Source organism: Hydra vulgaris, chromosome 12 (genome assembly GCF_038396675.1).
Source record: "Hydra vulgaris chromosome 12, alternate assembly HydraT2T_AEP".
Taxonomy (NCBI): Eukaryota; Metazoa; Cnidaria; class Hydrozoa; order Anthoathecata; family Hydridae; genus Hydra; species Hydra vulgaris.
In genome coordinates this window covers 34,986,461-35,007,041 of record NC_088931.1, presented here as the reverse complement: position 1 = coordinate 35,007,041, position 20,581 = coordinate 34,986,461, and the positions used below count along the sequence as shown (strand labels likewise).

General features: G+C 27.3%; 1 protein-coding gene across 1 annotated transcript in view; it reads left to right on the top strand.

The window, feature by feature from the left end:
* The window catches only part of LOC100202816 (platelet-derived growth factor receptor alpha), a 42,227-nt gene extending 28,538 nt beyond the window's left edge, over positions 1–13,689 (top strand). The window contains exons 8-14 of the mRNA XM_065813049.1: positions 2,078–2,211; positions 2,780–3,080; positions 3,160–3,461; positions 11,729–11,922; positions 12,073–12,313; positions 12,413–12,534; positions 12,866–13,689. Of these exons, the coding sequence (XP_065669121.1) occupies positions 2,078–2,211; positions 2,780–3,080; positions 3,160–3,461; positions 11,729–11,922; positions 12,073–12,313; positions 12,413–12,534; positions 12,866–13,025 (1,454 nt within the window). The 3' untranslated portion in view covers positions 13,026–13,689. The remainder of the gene's footprint in view (positions 1–2,077; positions 2,212–2,779; positions 3,081–3,159; positions 3,462–11,728; positions 11,923–12,072; positions 12,314–12,412; positions 12,535–12,865) is intronic.
* Positions 13,690–20,581: the final 6,892 nt, after the last annotated feature.

The following is a 20,581-nucleotide window of genomic DNA, read 5'->3' as shown; positions in this document are numbered from 1 at the left end:
TAAAATTTTTTTTTATTCAAAAATTTTTTAAATTTAGTATTAATTTATTACATAGAACACATTTAGGGGGTGTCAGCAGACAATTTCAAAAAAAGTTGTTTTTTGAACACCCCTAATATATATATATATATATATATATATATATATATATATATATATATATATATATATATATATATATATATATGTATATATATATATAATCAGTCGATGTAGTAGGGATCCTCTCGTGTTTTACCTGTTTGTTAATAGATGTAGCAATGCTACTTGCATGTTCTACCTATTTGTCATTTGATGTAACAGCACTCCTCACATGTTCTACTTATTTGTCATTTGATGTAACAGCACTCCTCACATGTTCTACTTATTTGTCATTTGATGTAACAGCACTCCTCACATGTTCTACTTATTTGTCATTTGATGTAGCAGCACTCCACGTATTCTACCTATTTGTCTGTCGATGTATTTAAACAGTAAAAAAGTAAACTTAAAAACATTCAGAATGTTTTTATTTAAAAAACAATAATAAAAATATTCTAGTCGCAGCTGAAAATGTTAAACTAGTAAATATTCAATATCTTTGTCATTTTTTCAACAGATGAGTATTGAAGTAGAAAAAATATACTTTTGATAACAAAGTTACCTTATTTAAGTTGTTTTATTGGTTCTGAAAGTCATCCTACTGTCATATGATAAGAAATGTATCATTGTAAAGTATTTTGCTCTGCAAATGGAGATGCTCTGGCATCTTCAATTTGTCGTTGGTGGAATATTTTTTTTCTTTTATAAATAAAGTTTAGCTACTTTTTCATTTTTGCCACAAAGAATGAACTGATTTTCTGTAAACTCACACCTCCTCAGCTCATCATATTTTGCTTTGCAGAGATATGAGTTGATATTAATAATAATAACAATAATAATAATAATAATAATAGCACAGTAACATACCAGTTACCAGTTTAGTTAATACCAGTTAGTAGGTCGCTTCTAATAGAATTTTATTTGTAATGAATTTGCAATATCATGATAAAAGTTTCAATATGATTCACAATATCGGTTCGCAAAAATTAGACCTAAAATAAGAAACTTTTTTTTTTTTTACTTGTTTTTCTGCGTAAAGTAAGTTAAAGTGTATTTTGGATCCTAAGTCCGCGATTTGTCAGACTCAAAACTTTTTAGGTTATTTTATTCTTCAGACTAACAGCTTTTATACATAATTGTTAAAATTTCTGCCTAAAAGTAAGTAGGCAATTAGTAGAAAAACACTCAAGTTTTACACTATGTTTCATCAATAAAAACTCATCAGAAATGAATGTTCAAATTAATAAACTTAGTTTATACGAAAAATTAAATAACAGGAAGTCAATTAATAATTAAGAATTTAAACTTGTTAAACTTATGTCTTAACAGCACATTTACCTTTTTTTTTTATAAACATTTTCCACTCATTGGGCAATTATTTTTTGTTTATAATTGCAATTTTCTTTTGTTGTTTTTTATAAAGAATTTCTTTTTTGTATAACAAAGCATTTTTATGGCATTTTATAATATACATATATACTTTCATGTTGCTTTAACATGTATACATTCATCTAGGTTTAACATACATACTTTCATGTAGGTTTGACATGTATGCATTCATGTAGCTTTAATACACATACACTCGTGTAGCTTTAACATGTATACATTCATGTAGCTTTAACATGTATACATCCATGCAGCTTAAACATACTTTCTGGATCAACACCTTTTATTTTTTTAATTATGTTATTTAAATTGATGTTGAAACTTTTTGTAGATTAAAAATAATAAAGCATATTCATAATAAAATTATTGTTACTGTATTTTGTTTGCTATAAATTTTAATTTAGTTTTTTTTTAATAATTGTAAAATATTACAAAATTTAAATTATTTAAATTTTATATAATCTGATGATCATTATAGTTAAAATTATATAAATATATATATATATATATATATATATATATATATATATATATATATATATATATATATATATATATATATATATATATATATATAATTATTTTTAGAAAGTTTTTCAACTTTTTTTAGAAAGTTTTTCAACTATTGGAATTATTTGTGGATTTTTGGTCATTATCTTCATTTTTCTGATTATTATATTTCTCTACAAAAGATACACAAACAAAAAGTTTGCATTGTTTATGGAACCAAATCCAAAATTTAAGGTAAACATTTTCAGATTATATGTGTAGTAGTTTTTTCAAAAATTAAAAATTTTCGGTTCTCCTAAGTTAAAGTATTATCTTTATAAATTTATTTTTAAAGATAATTTTTTAACTTTATATCTTTATAAATTTATTTTTTAAATTTTTATTTGTTTTGAAAATTACATAAGTATAATTGTGCTATAATTAATTATTATGATATCATAGCTGTTGCTAAATCTATTTGTAAGCTTATATTTTATTTACACAAATAAATTTTGTTTATATCCCCTTTTTTATTTATTTTTGTTAACTTATCAACTTAGTACCGCTTAACTTATTACTACTACTTATGCTCTATTAGAAAAATTTAGTTTACTTATTTAAAAGAAGTTAACCAAAATATTAAAGCTTCATTTTATTATTTTGTTAGCTTTTCTGAGCTAAGAAAATGTTGAAAGTTTTTTAAGTTTAGAAAAGGTTTTTACTTTAATTTAACTAAATTAAATTTTTATAAATTTTATAATATTTATAATATAATATTTACTGCACTTTTTTTTGTAAATTCATTGTTTACTTATTTTTATAGTTTGATCCATATCGTACACTTTTTGAACAAAGCATTGAACTTCCTTATGACCTATCATGGGAATTTCCTCGCCATCGATTAGATTTTGTACGTGTAATTGGATCAGGTGCATTTGGACAAGTATGGTTTGCACATGCACGTGGCATTTTAGCATTGTGTCCGCGTGATAAATCTGCTTCAGCTGCTCGTCAAAGGGCTAAACTATATTTTAATACAAAAGTTCCTAAAAGTTTAACAAAGTTGTTTTCTAATGGTAGCATGTGTGACCACGATACTTTTGTAGCAGTTAAAACATTAAAATGTATTTTTATTCAAAGTTTAAATTAAAAATATATTGTTGTGTGTTTATTTTTTTAATTTCTTTTGAATTTTTATTTTAGCATCACCATCAAATGTGGAGTATAGAGATCTTGCATCTGAAATAAAGGTTCTTATACATTTGGGGGAGCATCCAAATATTGTAAATTTATTAGGGTCATGTACAAAAGATGGACGTTTATGTGCTATTATGGAATATTGTCCTCATGGTAATCTAGTTGGATTTCTTCGACCACGTCGCCATGTTTTTTCATTACAATGGGAAAAGCAAGCTTTAAATTATGATGAAGATTTCTGTTGGTTGGATGCTGCAACTGCTGCATTTCAAATTGCAAGTGGAATGTTGTTTTTGTCTGAAAAAAAGGTTGGTTTTATCTTTTTAATCTAAAAAAGAAGCAAATACAACAGGTTAAACAAAAATCAGAAATTGAGAACAAGTAAACTAGTTTTTAGTTTAATGCAAATATTTATAAAGAAATACTTATAATAGAATTCATAAAATTTGGAAAACATAATTATCCAGTTTCTTAACAATCTTTTGTTTGAGAAAAGTTGAAAATTAAAGTGTTTTTCACAGGGACTACTAAAATACCAGAACGCACAACTTTGATTTTATGTGATTTTGACGAGAGGACTGAAAGTACTCTAAAAAACTATTTATTGAAGTTTAACTATATAATAACACGGTTTTGATACTTATATTAATCTTGTTAATACTTTTTACACATTTTCTTATTTCATTGTGTTTTAAGTATGTGCGAATTGAAGTAATTATGGTTTCTATGGTTTCATTGTTACAAAAATGTAGTGTTATAGTATACTAAATTTCTGTAAAGAATAAAAAAACCAGTGATAAAACACGCAACATTCAAATTTGACTTTAAAACTTCAAAAAACATGTGTTAAATCTCAAAAAAAAGTGATTAAGAAAATTACATTATATGGAAATATTGCAAATTAATTTGATAATAAAATTAGTGAAGTGGAAAAAAATAATAGGTTTTAGCTAGTAGAAAAGTAAAGCTTATTAAGGAATAATATTTATTTAAAAAAATGATTTTTAAGAAAATACACCTTTCCTTCAATTAAACTGAAAAGGAGAAAATAATTTTTTCTTTAGATTTAACCCATTTGAGCATAATTTTATAAAACTGTTTCTTGAAAATTCTAAAACCATTACATCTTAATTTATTGAAATGCAAGAACTTTGAAAAAAAGGGCTTTTTTCCTATAAATTTTTTTACCTTCATTATTGTCCTAATTTGTTTGATTTTCTCCTCAGCAAAACCCCACCTTATACATATTCTAAACTTATTGAAACACAAGAACACTTCTTGCATTTCAATAAGTTTAGAAGGTGTATTGATTTTCCAAGTAATAGTTTTATAAAACTTCGTTCAAATGGGTCAAATCAAAAGGAAAAATTATTTTCTCCTTTTCAGTTTAATTGAAGGAAAGGTGTATTTTCTTAAAAATCATTTTTTATTAATCATTATTTTTTCAGAGTTGTTTTTTGTTTCTCATTGAAAATCTTAATATCTCTTAACGGATCAGGGTAACAACATCAAAAATTATCAAATCGTAAACAAAGAGTGGTAATAGGTAATTCTTTGTCTAGTTGGAAAATGGTTCTTAGTGGTGTCCCACAGGGATCTGTTCTGGGGCCCTTGCTGTTTTTAATCTTCATAAACAATTTGCCAACTTTATTATCCAATCCATGTAAACTATACGCTGATGATAATAAAGTTATTAGTGAAGTTAATGATGTAATTGGTAAGCAATCACTGCAGGAAGATATTAAAGCACCTGATAATTGGTCAAAAGTCTGGTTAATAAATTTTAATTTTGATAAATGTAAAATTCTGCACATGCGGAAATACAATGCAAATTATGATTATATGATGGACAATAATGGTAGTATTGAAACTTTAGGTAAAACAACTTATGAGAAAGATGTAGGTGTCATAATATCAAATGATTTAAAATAAGATATGCAAGTCAAGGTCACCTGTTTCGAAAACTAATAGTAAATTGGGAATATTAAAAAAAAATTTTAAAATTCAAAAATACTAACAATATCAAGTTATTATTTACAAGTTATGTTAGACCACATTTAGAAAATGCGGTACAGGTTTGGTCTCCTTATCTTGAAAAAGATATTCAAAATCTGGAAGATGTTCAACGTAGTGCAACTAAATTGATTCCGGAATTAAGGCACCTACACTATTTAGAGCGTCTTAAAAAACTGAATTTAACAACACTTAGAGAGCTTAAGATAAGATGTGATCTTATTCAAATGTATAAATGGTATAATGGTATTGATACTATTAACTGGAATATTGCACCTGTATTAGCTCATTCTTTACAAGTATCTGGTCCTGCATCTCAGACAAGAAGTAATAAACATTGTTTATGGTTAAAAAAATAGCAATAATTTTTCTATCAAATTACGCGAAAAATGAGTCAGGGTAACAACATCAATTTTTGTATAGTAATATCTGTCCAACAACATCTGTAAATATAATGAGGTATAACTATATCTGTCCAACAACATCTGTAAATACACTGAGATATAAAAGCATCTGCCCAACAACATTTAAAATTTCATTGATGTCTAATAACATCTGTGTATAAAGTATATGAGTATTACAAATGTAGTTACATCTTTTTAATTATGTTAAGAATAACTATAGGATTTTTTTCAAATGTAATTACATCAGAAAAAATTCTTAAATAATAGCGCATTAATTTAACCAGATATGATTTTTTCAGATGTTATTGCATCTGGAAAGAATTATTAACTAATCATATAAGATTTTTTCAGATGTAATTACATATGGAGGAAATTCTTCCAGATGTTATTGAACCTGGAGAAAAATTCTCAGACTTGGAGAAAATTCTCACTTGGAGAAAAATTTTCAGATGTAGTTACATCTTGCTAAAGATGTTGTTAGGGGTCATTGAATTTCCAGATGATATTGGACAGATGTTGTTGGAGTAAAAAAACAATACAGATGATCTTGGACAAAAGTGTACAGATGATTTGGACTACTCTGTAGATGGACAATTTTTAACCTCTCATAACTCATTAAATTTATGTCAAAAAATTGACAAAAAAAATCAAAAACTTTAATTACTTTAATTATTTAAATCATTTTATTATTTATTAATTTTTAAAGATTATTATTTATTACAAATATGTTAAAATTTCAACAAATAAAAAAAGTTGAATTATCAATTGTATTGTAATGTAATTTTTATGTAACATAAATTAAATGTAATCATACATCATACATAAAAGTAATGTGATCTAACTTCTGTGTTAAAACAGTTTTAAAAATTAACCACATATTTTTTAACTTTGCTGTCATCAATGTTTAAAGAATTTTTTCTAAAATAGTTAATTTTGTTATACCCTTAAAAAAAAACATCTAAAATTATGGAAATAATTGTGTTGATAGTTGATGCTTCTAAAACAAAAAGTACTGTATAAAATAAAAAGTTGCTGTATACAAATATATAAAAAGTTTAGAAATGTATCTAACACACTTGAACCATATCTCTGCATTTGGTAATAAAATTAAAAGTGAATATGAATATCTGACATTGAAATAGACGCTCAGTAGGGTGACATCAACCACAAGAAGCTCAGTAGGGTGACATCAACCACAAGAAACTAACTGAGATGAATTGGTAGCAAAAGATATAGGTATATTTATTAAAAATTTATGCTAGACCTGAAATGTAATATAAGGTAGCATTTTCTTTGTCAGAAATTGGTCAATTGAAGAGACACACAAAAAGATAAATAATGTCATTCTCATCCAGTTCTAATTCAAAACACTCTGATTCAATAATTGAGCCTTGAGAAATAAGTAAACCCATAACATTCAATTTAATGAACAACTTCAGTTGTTGTAAATGTAGACTATTTTAAACTTCTTCTACTTTGCCACCACAAATTTGCCTTTGTATGTATCTTTAAAAAAAATTTGTATGTATCTTTAAAAAAAATTTGTATGTATCTTTAAAAAAAAATTTAAATTAAATAAAACTTTGTTTTATTTAATTTTTTTTTAAGATACATTTTAAAGATACATTTTTTTTAAAGATACAAAAATTCTAAATCTAATGATAACAATAACAACCTGATCATATGCAAGTATTTAACTACTTTTATATTTCAGATTCACCTTCTAAGAGATGTCAACATTTGCTGAAGCAAATGTTGACATCTCTTGAAGTTTTATCATTGACATTTTTATTAGAAGCTCTATTTGGATTATTTAAGCATATATCCATACCTTCTTGTTTAATATTAAGGTTATTTCTTTAAGGTAATATTTTTTCAAGAAATTTTTTACTCTTTGAAGTCACAAATTTTAGAAGCAGCTACTGTCTTCTTGTTAACAACTGCACGCATATGGGTGACATTTTGCTGATAAATTACTCCTGAATGAATAGCTTCCTATGAAAGATTTGTCAACTTGATAAAATTATTTTTTTAATTTTCATATAAACTTATCAAATCCTTACAGCACCCTTTAAATATTTGACTATTTAAGGTTAGATAAATCATTCTAGTCTTTTCTGTTAGCCAGCTATTTCGAATTGATTTAAGTAAATGTACTAGATCATGAAACATTATTAAATTTTTGTTTCATATATTACCAATCCATGGCTCATCTAAATTTAAACCAAAACATTGGTATATGCTACGATTTGTTTAAAGATTGTCTGATGTAAAATATAAAATTTCTCCACCAAGTTTAGCAACTGTATGTATAGTTTAGACAATTAAATGAATCCACAAAAACATATACTTGGTTTCACATATATTTTATCAAATAGCAGGTAGCAAGGCTTTTCAGAAATGTTTCAAATACAGTTTTTATACATTCTTCACATTCTTTGTGAGTTCCTACTTTGCCAGTTTTGCCTAGTTTTAGTTAAAGAGTAAAAGAATTTGATAACAGCATTTTGATAAAAGGTATAGTTCTAAAGCTCATTTTACAACTAATCTAGAGTAATATTTCAAAATAATCAGAAAACCTGGAAATTTATATTAAATTTATTATTATAAATTTATTATTAATTTAAAGAATTATTTTATTAGTAATACTAACAAAATCTACAAAAATTATATTAAATTTTTATTGCTACTTTACATCTAAAAAAACTGTTTGATTTCAAAAAAATTTATTTTATCTATCTTGTTAAATGAATCCAGTTCATCACAGCATGAAATTCTTGATTGAATAGAATTTTTTTTTAATTTGTTTGACAAAACGTTTTGAAGGAGGAACTGATGGAATTAAAAGGTTTTTATCTGTAAATTTAAAAGTTTTTAATTTACAGATAAAAATCTTTTTTGTCGAAAAGCTACTTATGAAGTATCTTATAAAACATTGGGATTATTGACATTACCACGTGTTTGCTTAGTTGTTTCTTACAAAAATAATTTTAACAACATTAATTTGAAGTTTACATTACATATTCGAATTCAAACTACAAAAAATTAGGTTTACTTAGTATTAAAATAATGTTCTTATATTATTTTAGTACTAAAGTAACTTAAATACCAGTATATAGTAATACTAGAAAAAGTCTTATTAAGTTGTAATATATTTTTGATATTGTATTGCAAATATAAATATTCTTTGGTCTGTTTATTATACTGAACAGTTTGAAGATTTAATTTGCATCAAATGTAATTATGTTATTCATCAAATCCTTGTACAATGTGTGATTTTGTGCATTTGTGCAAGTGACTGTACATTTTTTATAATGAAATATTTCAATAGTTGTATTCATGTTTGCAATGTTCAAAATCATAAAAAATTACTTTTACTACTTTAAAAGTACTAAAAAATGTATTTAAAAAAATATATAAACAAAAGTTAATACATTATATAATCTAAATCTATCAACATAAAAAATATTTGGGTTCTCTCCTCAAGTCACATCAGTAGCCACTAAAACCATCAGGCACATCAATATTAAACTTTTTCTCGTCCGAAAAAATCACCTGGTATTGAAAACAAAATTATTCAGCTGTTTAGACATCTTACATATTCATGAGAATTTAATCTAAAATTTCTTACTCGTTCCCAATTGTGTGCCATGTTTTCGCAGGCGAATTCAATCCGTTTCTGCTTGTGAACGGGCTTCAAATTTAGAGCTTTATTCATTTTTGATCGTACAATGTGTGCGCTGTCTTTAAGAACTTTCCTAATTGTCTTCTTGCAAACATTTAAACCCAAATCCAACTTAATTGTTTTCAAACTTTTTAATGAATTTGATGCGAGTCGAACAATCCTGCATTTTTCATGACCTGAAACCTTAGATTTCTTTGGTTTCCTCTTGATTATTGCATAATCTGTTGGATTTTTCAAGAAATTACGGATAACTTGATCTGATCTCTTCAATCTTCTAGCAATTTCTCGATTTAGAACTTTTTCTCAATGATAAACCGATATTGGATCAGTGTTTTTTTACTTAATAGATCAGTGTTTTTTTACTTATACTTATTCAAAAGTACCATTAGAACAATTTTATTACCACTGTTACACTGTAAACCCGCTAAATTCTACATGCGTCTTTAGAAAATAGTTGCAGTGTATTAGTTCTATTTTTCTATCAAAAAATAATAATAATAATAGCAAATAAAAAAACAATATAATAAAATAAATAATTTTGTAATTAATTTAGAAATATTTATTTCTACATTGATTATAAAAATATAGGTTCATAAGTTTTACCAAATTATTTTTTCAAGTATTTACCTACATCTATTACCTAGATCCTATAATCCTATAATCTATTTTTTTATTATTGTATCAATATTGATCAATATTGTTCCATTTTTTTGGTTTAGCTCAGTGAAGTGACAAATAATTAGAAATATTTGAAAAAATTAAAATGTCTAACCGAAGTTTTTTAAGACCAAAATGAGAGAAGTCGCCATTAGAAGAACCAAATATAAAAATAATATTGCATACAACAGCGAATTTAAAAAACTATGAGAAAGAAAGTTGGCAACTAAGATAAAGAGAGACAACCTTAGTAGATCCTTTGCAAAGGATTTTATATATGGTTTCCATAAGAGGTCAATATTATAAAATAATCCAAAAAAACACAAAGTAGAAAACTCAGTAAAACTCAATATATGAATATCGATAGCAATGCAATGATTTTTAGCAATAATTGATTATTGTCATTAATCATTGCAATAATTATTGCAATGATTAATGACAACTAAGTTATTTTTGAGTTAAAATGCACTAGCTACTGCGAGCTCTAAGCTTGCTTCAAAGAGATATCACATTCAGTATAAGCTGCCTGTTCTAAGTGATCAAAAAGAAATTACTTTTTGACTATAATGTATAGTTGTGTTGTGAGCAAATAAATCCATTTTAGATTTATTTGAATTATTTGCGCAATGGAGCTTTGTGAGTACACCAGAAGTTATGGAAAATGAAGAAGAGTGTTGTCTATCCATGGTGAAAGTAGTTATAATGGGGTAATTTTAAAAATTGCTCCAAATACACCACATTAAATATTAATATGGTGTATCTAGAGCAGTTTTGAATCACTCCATTTTAACTACTGTATTTAAGTCATCATGGATAGGCAACATTTTCCAGCATGCAGTAAAGCAAAGTTCAGTTAAGCTCTTGTTAAATATCTTAGAGATTACTAAAGAGAATTCTGGAGAACACTTTTGTAAGACTATGACCAGAATCCAACCGCAAACTGTAGAAGATTTCATGTGACAAATAACTTTAGCAACAAATAATTTTAATGTCTGAAAGGGGATTAACCTGCTTCTCTGGAATGGCAGGGAGAATATAATCATTAGATTCAATAGACAAGTTAAAGGAAAAGCTAATGATGACAGACATTAGTCCATAGACCATTTCAAAGAAGATCACAAAATGAATTTTAGCCAGTTTTAAGGTAGCAGTAAAAAGTGTGATTATAATCACAAGTGAAAGACAAGATATTAAAGATAAGTGATATCATAAAAATGATAAGTGATAAGATAAAGATAATAGGGTAAGATAAAATAGAAGTACAAGTTTTGGTGAAATTCAAGAATGATCTGAACCACCTAAAGAAGAAAAAGGAGAAACTAAACAGCGGTCAGATACAAACGAATGGTGAAAGTAAGTGATTAGGGTTACTTGGATAGTAGGTCAGAAAGTAAATTATCTGAGTAAAAGATTAAGACAATAATTTTAAGCTTACAATGCCAGCAGGGTTGATGGTACTACAGTCATTTAGCATAATTAGCATGTTTAGCATGATGAGCATTAAAGTCAACAGTAACAATATTGGCAGTATGGCAGGTGAATAAAAAGCTTGGTCAATTTGATCAGAGGAAAAGTACATTTTATTAGTTATATTAAAAATGTGGAATTTCATTCTTGGAATTTTGTTGATGTGTTTGTATGGGATTTTGTTTGGGTGGCATTTAGTAGCATTAATTTTGTCTAAAGAGTCTTTTTCTACGCTCCATAAAAATTACCTAAATAAATTATTATTTTCCATTCAACTTTTAATTCACTAATTTAAAAATAAAAAAAACTGTGACATCTTTACCTTTGATGATTCTCCCTTTTTTAATAGCTTGTTCACAGAGACTTAGCTGCTCGCAACGTGTTGGTTGGTCCAGATTATGTTATGAAGTTAGCAGATTTTGGATTAGCCAGAGATATTTATTTAAGTGGTGTTTATATTAAGGAAAGCAGTGGTATTTTACCTGTAAAATGGATGGCTCCAGAATCACTATTCGATAAAATTTATTCAATTAAAAGTGATGTGTATGTAAATTATTTCTTGCGAAATGATTCTTGAGTCATTTGCATAAAATTTGTTCAATGACTTTATATTTTGTTATAATCAAAAGTAATATGTAAGTGAAGCTTCATAAATGTTAAGTTTTTTATGCTTTCATTTTTTTACGCTTGCAGATGGTCGTTTGGTATTGTTTTATGGGAAATATGTACGATGGGTGGTTCTCCTTACCCTGGACTACCTACTGAAGATTTGTTTGAATATCTTACTGCGGGAAAGCGCATGTCTCAACCTGTCACATGTCCAGACGAACTTTATGAAATCATGGTTCAATGCTGGCAAGAACGATCAGAAGAAAGACCTTGGTTCCATGAGATTGTTTCACAATTGCAGAGAATCATTGAATTCAAAAATGGGGTAAGAACATTGTGTTATCGTGCATTTAGTCAATACATTTTTTTCTTTGTTTAATAATTTATGAATATTTTTAACTTTTTTCGGAAATAATTTTTCAAGCTTTCTAATAATCTTGCTGCATTTGATCGCATTCAAAGCGTTTCTGACGAAACTGATTATTTGGTTCCGTTATCTCCTTTAAAGAAGAAAAAATCAACAGATGTTATATTTGTAAAGAAAGAGTAAGGATACTTGTAAATAATACCTTTAAAATAAACTTAAGTAACTAATGAAAACAAATATATTTAGCATGTCAGCTTGTCTAGTGAATATATTGAGCAACTTGACGTTGTCTCGTAAGTTATGGTATAAGAAATCTAGAAATAATTTTAATGTGACCTCATGATATAACTGGAACCTTAGTCTAGAGTTATCTAATTTAAAGAGTTTAAAAGATTTACTAGAAACCAGTTGTATTAAAAAAAGTATAAAATAAGTCAAAATATATATATCATAAACTATCGAACTTTAACTGATAAATTTGCATTTAGTTCTTGTTGCATCTTTTTATAGGTCATTAAAAACCAAAATTGACTGCGTATTCAATTTTCCGCCAATTGAAGATAACAACGATAAAAATGGCAACAGTTGTAACAAAGAACAATTGGCTCCAGTCAATGAAGTCGGATATATTGGTCTTCGAATGGAATCTGCTGTTTCGGAAAATGTTTAAAGTTTTACACATCTTCTTCGTAACGCTTTTTTAATATTTTGCTGATGGAGTTATTCCGTGTTGAGAAGGGTGTTATATAGCTTTAATTTCAAAAAACAAAAATCAACGCTGTCTCCATAAACTACTGGATGGTTTACGATATTTTATATACTACGCAATTTTTTTTTTTCAAATTTCTTATATATTTATGTGTTAATATTTATATGTAAATAATTACGTTTTTTAAAGATTTTTTACTAAAAAGTAATCGAGAATGATTTTATATTGAATTTTGTATATATTTTTCTGAAGTTTTAACGAACGTGCTGATTAACGAACTGATTGGAAGTTATAAATTCATTTAAATTTGTATGAATATGCATGTTTGTTCTTTTAATATTTTGTTAATTCCAAAATTTTATTTTTTATTTATTTAGTTTTTTTGTTTTGTTTTTTTTTACCTTTCAAAAATAGGAGTTTTTATTTACTAATATTTTTTGTTTTAATTATATTTCCTTTTTATTTATAACCTTAAAGGTGCTAACCAAACAAATTCTTATTTGATTATTTTCTTTAATGACGAATAATATTTTCGAGAAAGATGAGTTTTGAAAAATTAAATTTTTATCCTTTTGATGACAATCGTGTTAATAATGCTTTTGAATAGAAAATTTTTTAACTTTCATTTTGATTTGTTTTTAAAAAATAAATTTAAGGTGCAACTACCCTCGAATTTTAAAACAACGCATATTAATTAACTTTTTCTTGATTCAAACAGTAAATATTACACTGGTATTAAAAATAAAATATATGTAAAATGTAGCTCGTTGCTATGGTAATCATTAAAAATATCTTAAAATACCAAAATAAGCTAGGTTTACGTTGTAAAAAAAACAAACAAGGAAGATGAGTAAAGGAGTGATAATGTAACTTTGCAAAACTGTTCTAAATGTGTAAACCTCTGTAAAAAAAAAAAAGGGTAACAAAAAAAACCTAAAATGAAATACAAAAAACTCAATAACTCAAAATCTAAAGTTTTATCAGAAATTATACTTCACTCACATCACAAATATTGATAAATTAAACAATTCCTGAAAATTTCATTATGATAGCATATATACTTTCTTAACAGCTTGAAATGCAAAGTCTTGGGAAACACAAAACAAAAAATGAATTTATAAAAAAGTAATATTTTTTAAAACAAAATGTGAAAAATGACTTTTAAAAAAGTATTTTAAAAGCTATCAGATCCATAGTGTTCCCAGGTTTTTTTTTCTTTTTTTTGACATATCGCCTCTCGAAAAGTGTTAAAATCGTAAAAACCTATGTTTAACTTTAAAACTTTCATAAGTCTTAAATGATGATATCTTTGCTTCTTGTTTATAAGTCTAACTTCATACCAATATTAATATTATTGCGGTTTCAATAACACCCAAATATTTTCATATTTTCGTTTATGTTGTTCTATAAATGTGATAACTTGAAAAAAATCGTATTTTAGAAGCAATGTAAAGTCTGCATATAATAAGAAACAGAATATTAGGTAGCAAATAGGATATAAATCTTAATCTGTGTATAAATTTATCTGTAATTCTGAAAAAGTACATTCTCTCTGTTGCCATAAACACTTTTTTAAACTTAGGTACAAAACAAAAAATGTTAGGCAGAAATTTATTTAAAAACTTTTTATTTTTGCAGATTAGAAATCTGCTTAAAATCTTAAGCTATATTAGATATAAAAATTTATTTATTATTTAGGAGATGGTTGCCCCTAAGAAGAAACATATTTTGGTAAATCTGCAGTTAAGCGGCGTAAAATATTTTTATTTTTTCGCTTGTTGCGTGACTTGCTCAAGTGGTGACTTCTTCATATCCTTCTAGTTTTTTTTTTTATTATTTGATAGACAACCTGCCCCAACCAAACCCTCAGTCGATGTAGCAGCACTTCCTTGTGCAGCAGGCTATAAGATAGTCGATGTAGCAGCACTCCCTTGAAGCAGCAGGCTATAAGATAGTCGATGTATGTACTGAAGCCAATAACTATTACTTGTTTGTATTTAAAAGTCACCACTTTGAGCAAGTCTCGCAACAAGCGAAAAAATAAAACTTTTTTACGCCGCTTAACTGCAGATTTACCCATATTTTCATCCTACTGAATTTAAAATTAAAAAAGATATAAATTCTTTTTTATATTACAGTTAAACGTAAGTATGCGTCAAAATTTTGACAAGTTTAAAGAATTTCTAGACATTACACGTTTAACCTCAAAACTTTGGCATGATCAGAAAGTTTACTAAAATAGAATTCCATTTATATATACCCTGTCAAATTACAAATTAATTAGCCAAGCACGAGGAAGTAAATATAAAAAATAGACGGAATACTTGGTTTTACGTACTTGAAAAGTCTTTAATTAAAGTAAAAAAAACATTTGCATCAAATGGTAACAATAAAAGCTTTGTATTTGAAGTAAGAAATTAAGACATTTTAATGAAATAAAATTTCTTTATTTGAGGAGGTTCACCCCCTACAAAAAAGGGGGTGAGCCCCCTTAACTTGTTTTGAATTGTCTTTATTTACTTTTTTTTTTTTTTTTTTTTTAGGTGCCCCAAGAAGTCCTAACGGTCTTGTCACAGAGCACCGCGGAAGTGCATTTAACCAGGAAGTTCACGCCTCCTTCCTTACCGTGAAGCGAAAATATGTCCAGAGCTCGTTTCGAACCTGGATCTCCTGCTTATAAAACAAGCGTTCTAACCACTGCGCCACGGCCGCATCATTTTACTGGATTTTACTGGCCGCATACATTTACTGGAAAAAATATTATAATAACAATTTTAAAATTTTATTTTTCTTAAAAAATGTTATTAGCTGTTGCCTTGGTTACTAATTCAAAATGACGGAAATCAAAAGTCTTCAAATTTGAAAAGCTAATTTAATCGGATTGGTAAATTATTTTTCTATGAAACTTTCTAACATTATTCAGTAAAACTAAATACATGCAATAAGCAAAAAAAAGTTTAAGAAAAACTTAAACAGATATTTTTTCTAAATTTTAATATGAAATTGAACTTTAATACGAAATTAAACTTTACTCGTAAAAAATCTAATTAAGGTAACGGTACTAGTAATTGACCATTTAAGAGAAAAAATTCCGTATGACTGCCATATATTTAAGATTGCTTGCCAATTATATAGTCCTAATAGCTCTAATAATTTACCGTACTATCTTCTAACATACTTTTAAGCAATTTTTTACAAAGTACAATTTTTTCAAGTTTTAGTAGCTTTTTTTAAAAAGCATAATTTTGCGTTAGACCATTAAAAAAAAAAAAAAAAACTCAGCATTTGACCGTTCTTTGCTTTAACTAACCATATGTTAAACGAGAAAAAAATGAAAGCCGTGATAATTTTTTTATTTTTATTCAGTTAATATAACATTGCAAAGACTTATTTTATACTTTTTAAACGATGCAACGCAAATACAACATTTTATAAAAAATGAAATATTGACTAAGCATTAATTGCTGGTATAAGGTATAACCCACATCGGGAACACAACAAAGACAGAATTTTAATTTTTATAGATATATATTTTATTTATGTCAACAAGTCCAAAATTTTATTACATATAAAATGACGAATAAACTCATTTCCGGTATAAGGTATCATCCGCATTGAGAACACAAGTTTGTACTATAGACACTATAGCGGGTATTCTTTCGGGTTTTTTTTACAAAACTGCTGTTGGCATTACCAGTAATCAATACTGTGAGACACTCCCTGTCGTCTGAATTAACTTGTTGATATATTGTCTTATCTCCCTTTCTTGCAAGGACTTTAGTTTCTTTCGGTTTAAGAAAAAAGGTGGTCTCATTGCAATTAAAAAACGGTGGACTTGTAAAATATCTTTTTTTTTTTTAAGTATTCCTTAACTTCCGTGAACGACCATAAAATATTGTCCTGTGTCACTGATACAAGGGAAACTGCTTATACGTTTAGATATACTTTTATTTCTTCTTAAAAATCCGTGGATCCATATCATCTCAGGACAATTATTAGTAAAAGAATTGTCTCTACTAAGGTCAGTCACCAACCATTGTACACTATCTTGAATTTGTTTTACAGGGAATCTTACTTCGGCCATTTTTAGGATCAAGTTAGCAATAACTATTTCCTCTTCATAGCTTAGGACTGATTGAGGTCTTATTTTTCTTTCAATGGGTGACTTGCCTTCCAATTTATATTTTACAGTAATTCTTGGTACATCATGTTTTTTAGCTGCTGCCCGGACTGGTGTATTATTATTTCGTACATCTTGGATGGCTTTCTTCATCGTTTTCTCTGAGTATTTTCAAAATTGACCTTTTATGGCAGGCATAATAAATCTAAAACAATACAAAAAAAAAAAAAGATTCAGAAGTTGACACTTCATTGTTCTATTTGACCACCTGGTCATCTATTAGATTAACCTAAATTATTATGTTACGAATATAAAATCAAGTGTAGTTTGCTAAAAAAACATGAAACATGCATGTTATAATAAGTTAAGGTAAAGTTAAGGAATAACTAAGTAATTTACAACCCCTGGTCAATTAATAGTTATCTAAATTTTCTGATCCAATATATGACCACCTCCATAACTGACTACTGGTAGCAGTAAACAGATAATAAATAACTTTTAATTAGTATCAAACATACCTATTTCAAAATAAAATCATGTAATCTGCAAATAAATGGTACTTACCTTTTAAAATTAACTTTATTTGCGGCTTCTCCTTAGCAAATTGCGGAAGAAAACTCAAAAAAAATAGACAAGAGCATTCCACATTAACATTGACTGTAAGACATCTTTGTTTAAAGCTGTCAATTGTTTGCCACGTTTACATATGTACAACCAAATGGTAGAAGAGTATTTTTCCACTATTTTTCAAATCGTTCTTCCATAGTAGGGCTTATTTTAACAATTTTCCTTCTAAATGGTCAATTACTGGCACATGGTCAATTACTAATACCGTTACCTTATGGATATTACAGAAATTTTAGATCAAACTTTTAGTTTATCCCGTGAAACCATCTATTTTCAATTTTGTGTGAAAATGTTAGCTATATGGAAGCAGTTTGAAACATTAATACATCACAGACTTGGGTTAATCATAGAAAAGTTACTTATAAGAAAAAGGTAAAAAAAAAAAAGACATAAAGGAAATAGTTGTTAATTCTAAGTGTCTTCTAGGATAATAAATTAAATTAAATGAAATGAGCGATATCTCTTATGAGTTCAACACTTCCCAGTGAAAAATAAAACCGTGTTTCACATTGGTTCCATGTAGGTTTTGTGTGGGATTCATGGGATTTACGTGGGACAGATTTTCCCATGTGGTATCCGAATGGAAATTTGTTACTTCATACCCATATGGGTAATCCCACACGGGTTACATGTGGGAACTATACCCAGCCAACATTGACAGACGGGTACGTATGGTTTTTGTCTGGGCTTACGGGAACGGGATTTTGACGGGTAAGTGTTTTAGTTTCCGGACGGGTCCCATATGGTAAATAAATCAAGGAAATTTGCTTGATTGGGTTTTATCTGGTTTTTATCATGGCCGAAAGATCTGGGGATTTGACGGGTTTCCCATAAGGTTCCTAAAAGGTTTAAATTGATAATTGAAAAAATCATTACAAAACTTTTTTTGATGGTTGCCATTTATAATTCTTATTGTGCGTGAAATAAATTTAAAAATTTAACTTTTAAGTATTATATTTTTTGTATACATTATATTTACATTGTAATCAAAGAGAAATTTTAGAATTTCATTTATTTATTGCTATTATAAAAGAATTTTTTTATATATTTTTTATACAAATTTTATAAAGTTTAACATATGTTCCAGTAACTATTAAACATGTAATAACTATTCTATCGAGACACTGTTTGCATAAAGTTTTGTTTGTGTTAGTGATGGTAATACTGCTTTGAGGTTAATCAAAATATTGATTTAGTTAAAAAACATTTAAATTTGAGCAAACAGGCGAATGTTGTGATGGATAAGTTATATTTAGGGAATTTAAAGCTTTTTAAATCGTTTTTACAGATCCACTCTTTTCCATTGATTTTCTATATTTTATGCAAGCAAAATGGCTGATGTTAACTAAGGGTAATTCCACAGTTAAGCGGCCTAAAATAATTTTATCTTTACGCTTGTTTCGCTCTCGTCAGAGGAGGCTTTTTAAACATTAGAAATATTAAGTGAAATAATAAAAGAAAAAAGACTGCTACTCCATGCCAAACCCTTAGTCGATGTAGCAGCACTTCCTTGTAGCAGCAGGCTATAAGATAATCGAAGTAGCAACACTTCCTTTTAGCAACAGGCTATAAGATAGTCGATGTAGCAGCACTCTCTTGTAGCAGAAGGCTCTAAGATAGTCGATGTATGTACTGAAGCCAATAAATATTCCTTATGTTTATATTAAAAAATCACTACTTTGAACAAGTCTTCACACTTCACTTTCGCGCAACCTGCGAAAAAATAAAACTATTTTAAGCCGCTTAACTGTAGCTTTACCTTAACTAAGCACTTAGTTAACATAAGTGGGTAAACTTAAACATGTTCTGAGGTAGCATAAAACATAAAGCATAAAAATAAAATATCCCTATAGAGAATATCCAAGATATATACAAGAATATACAAGAATATCCCGACGGAATACACAACTTCTATGCTCTATAACTTTTTTTTTCAGCTACTACGTACACTATTAGTCAAAAAATATAAACAGAAAGCATTTAAAAAAAATAAAACTGTAAAAAGTTGTTATTTTTGGGAAGCAGAACAAAATAAAAACTGCAAAAAGTCAAAACTCCACTTCCCCTAACTACTGTTAAATATCAGAAAACAGATTGCTGTGATTAGGACTCGTCATAAACTTTGAAACCTCAAGAACTTATTAAAAATAAATATAAAAACTCGTTAACCTAATTCAAAATTTTTTTCAGATTGCAATTAAATATAATAAACAATTAAATTATTTAATAAATTACTTTTTTATGGTTCGAGTATGTTCAATAATGTTGCGTGAATTGTATCAATCAAAATGGTCCGGAGGATTTCAACAAAAAAAAAAGAAAAAAAAGAAAAAAAACAATATCTGAATCCATGCTTTAGATGACACTACAGTTACGAGATAAGATGGTATTTAGGGTGTATAAACAACATTGTACCTCAATTTTTAATTGACAAAGATTGTTCTTTTGGTGTTACAATGTATTTTTAAGAATAACAGAAGTATTTCAACTCTATATTGATACAAAACAACAAGGAATAAAAGTAAGCAACTTTTTTGTTTTTTTTTGTTTTTTTTTTTGTTTTTGTTTTTTGTATTTTTTTTGTGGTTAATAAAGTGTTCCCAGAAGTCCTGACGGTCTCATCACAGAGCACGGTGGAAAATCAGGCGCTACTGCAGTTTCTCCCCCCCCCCCTTTTTTTTTTTTTCAAATTTTATTGCTGATTATGATAGAAAATTTTATGTTGATTAAGAATCGTATAAAAACATAGGTTTGAAAATTAACAGAAACT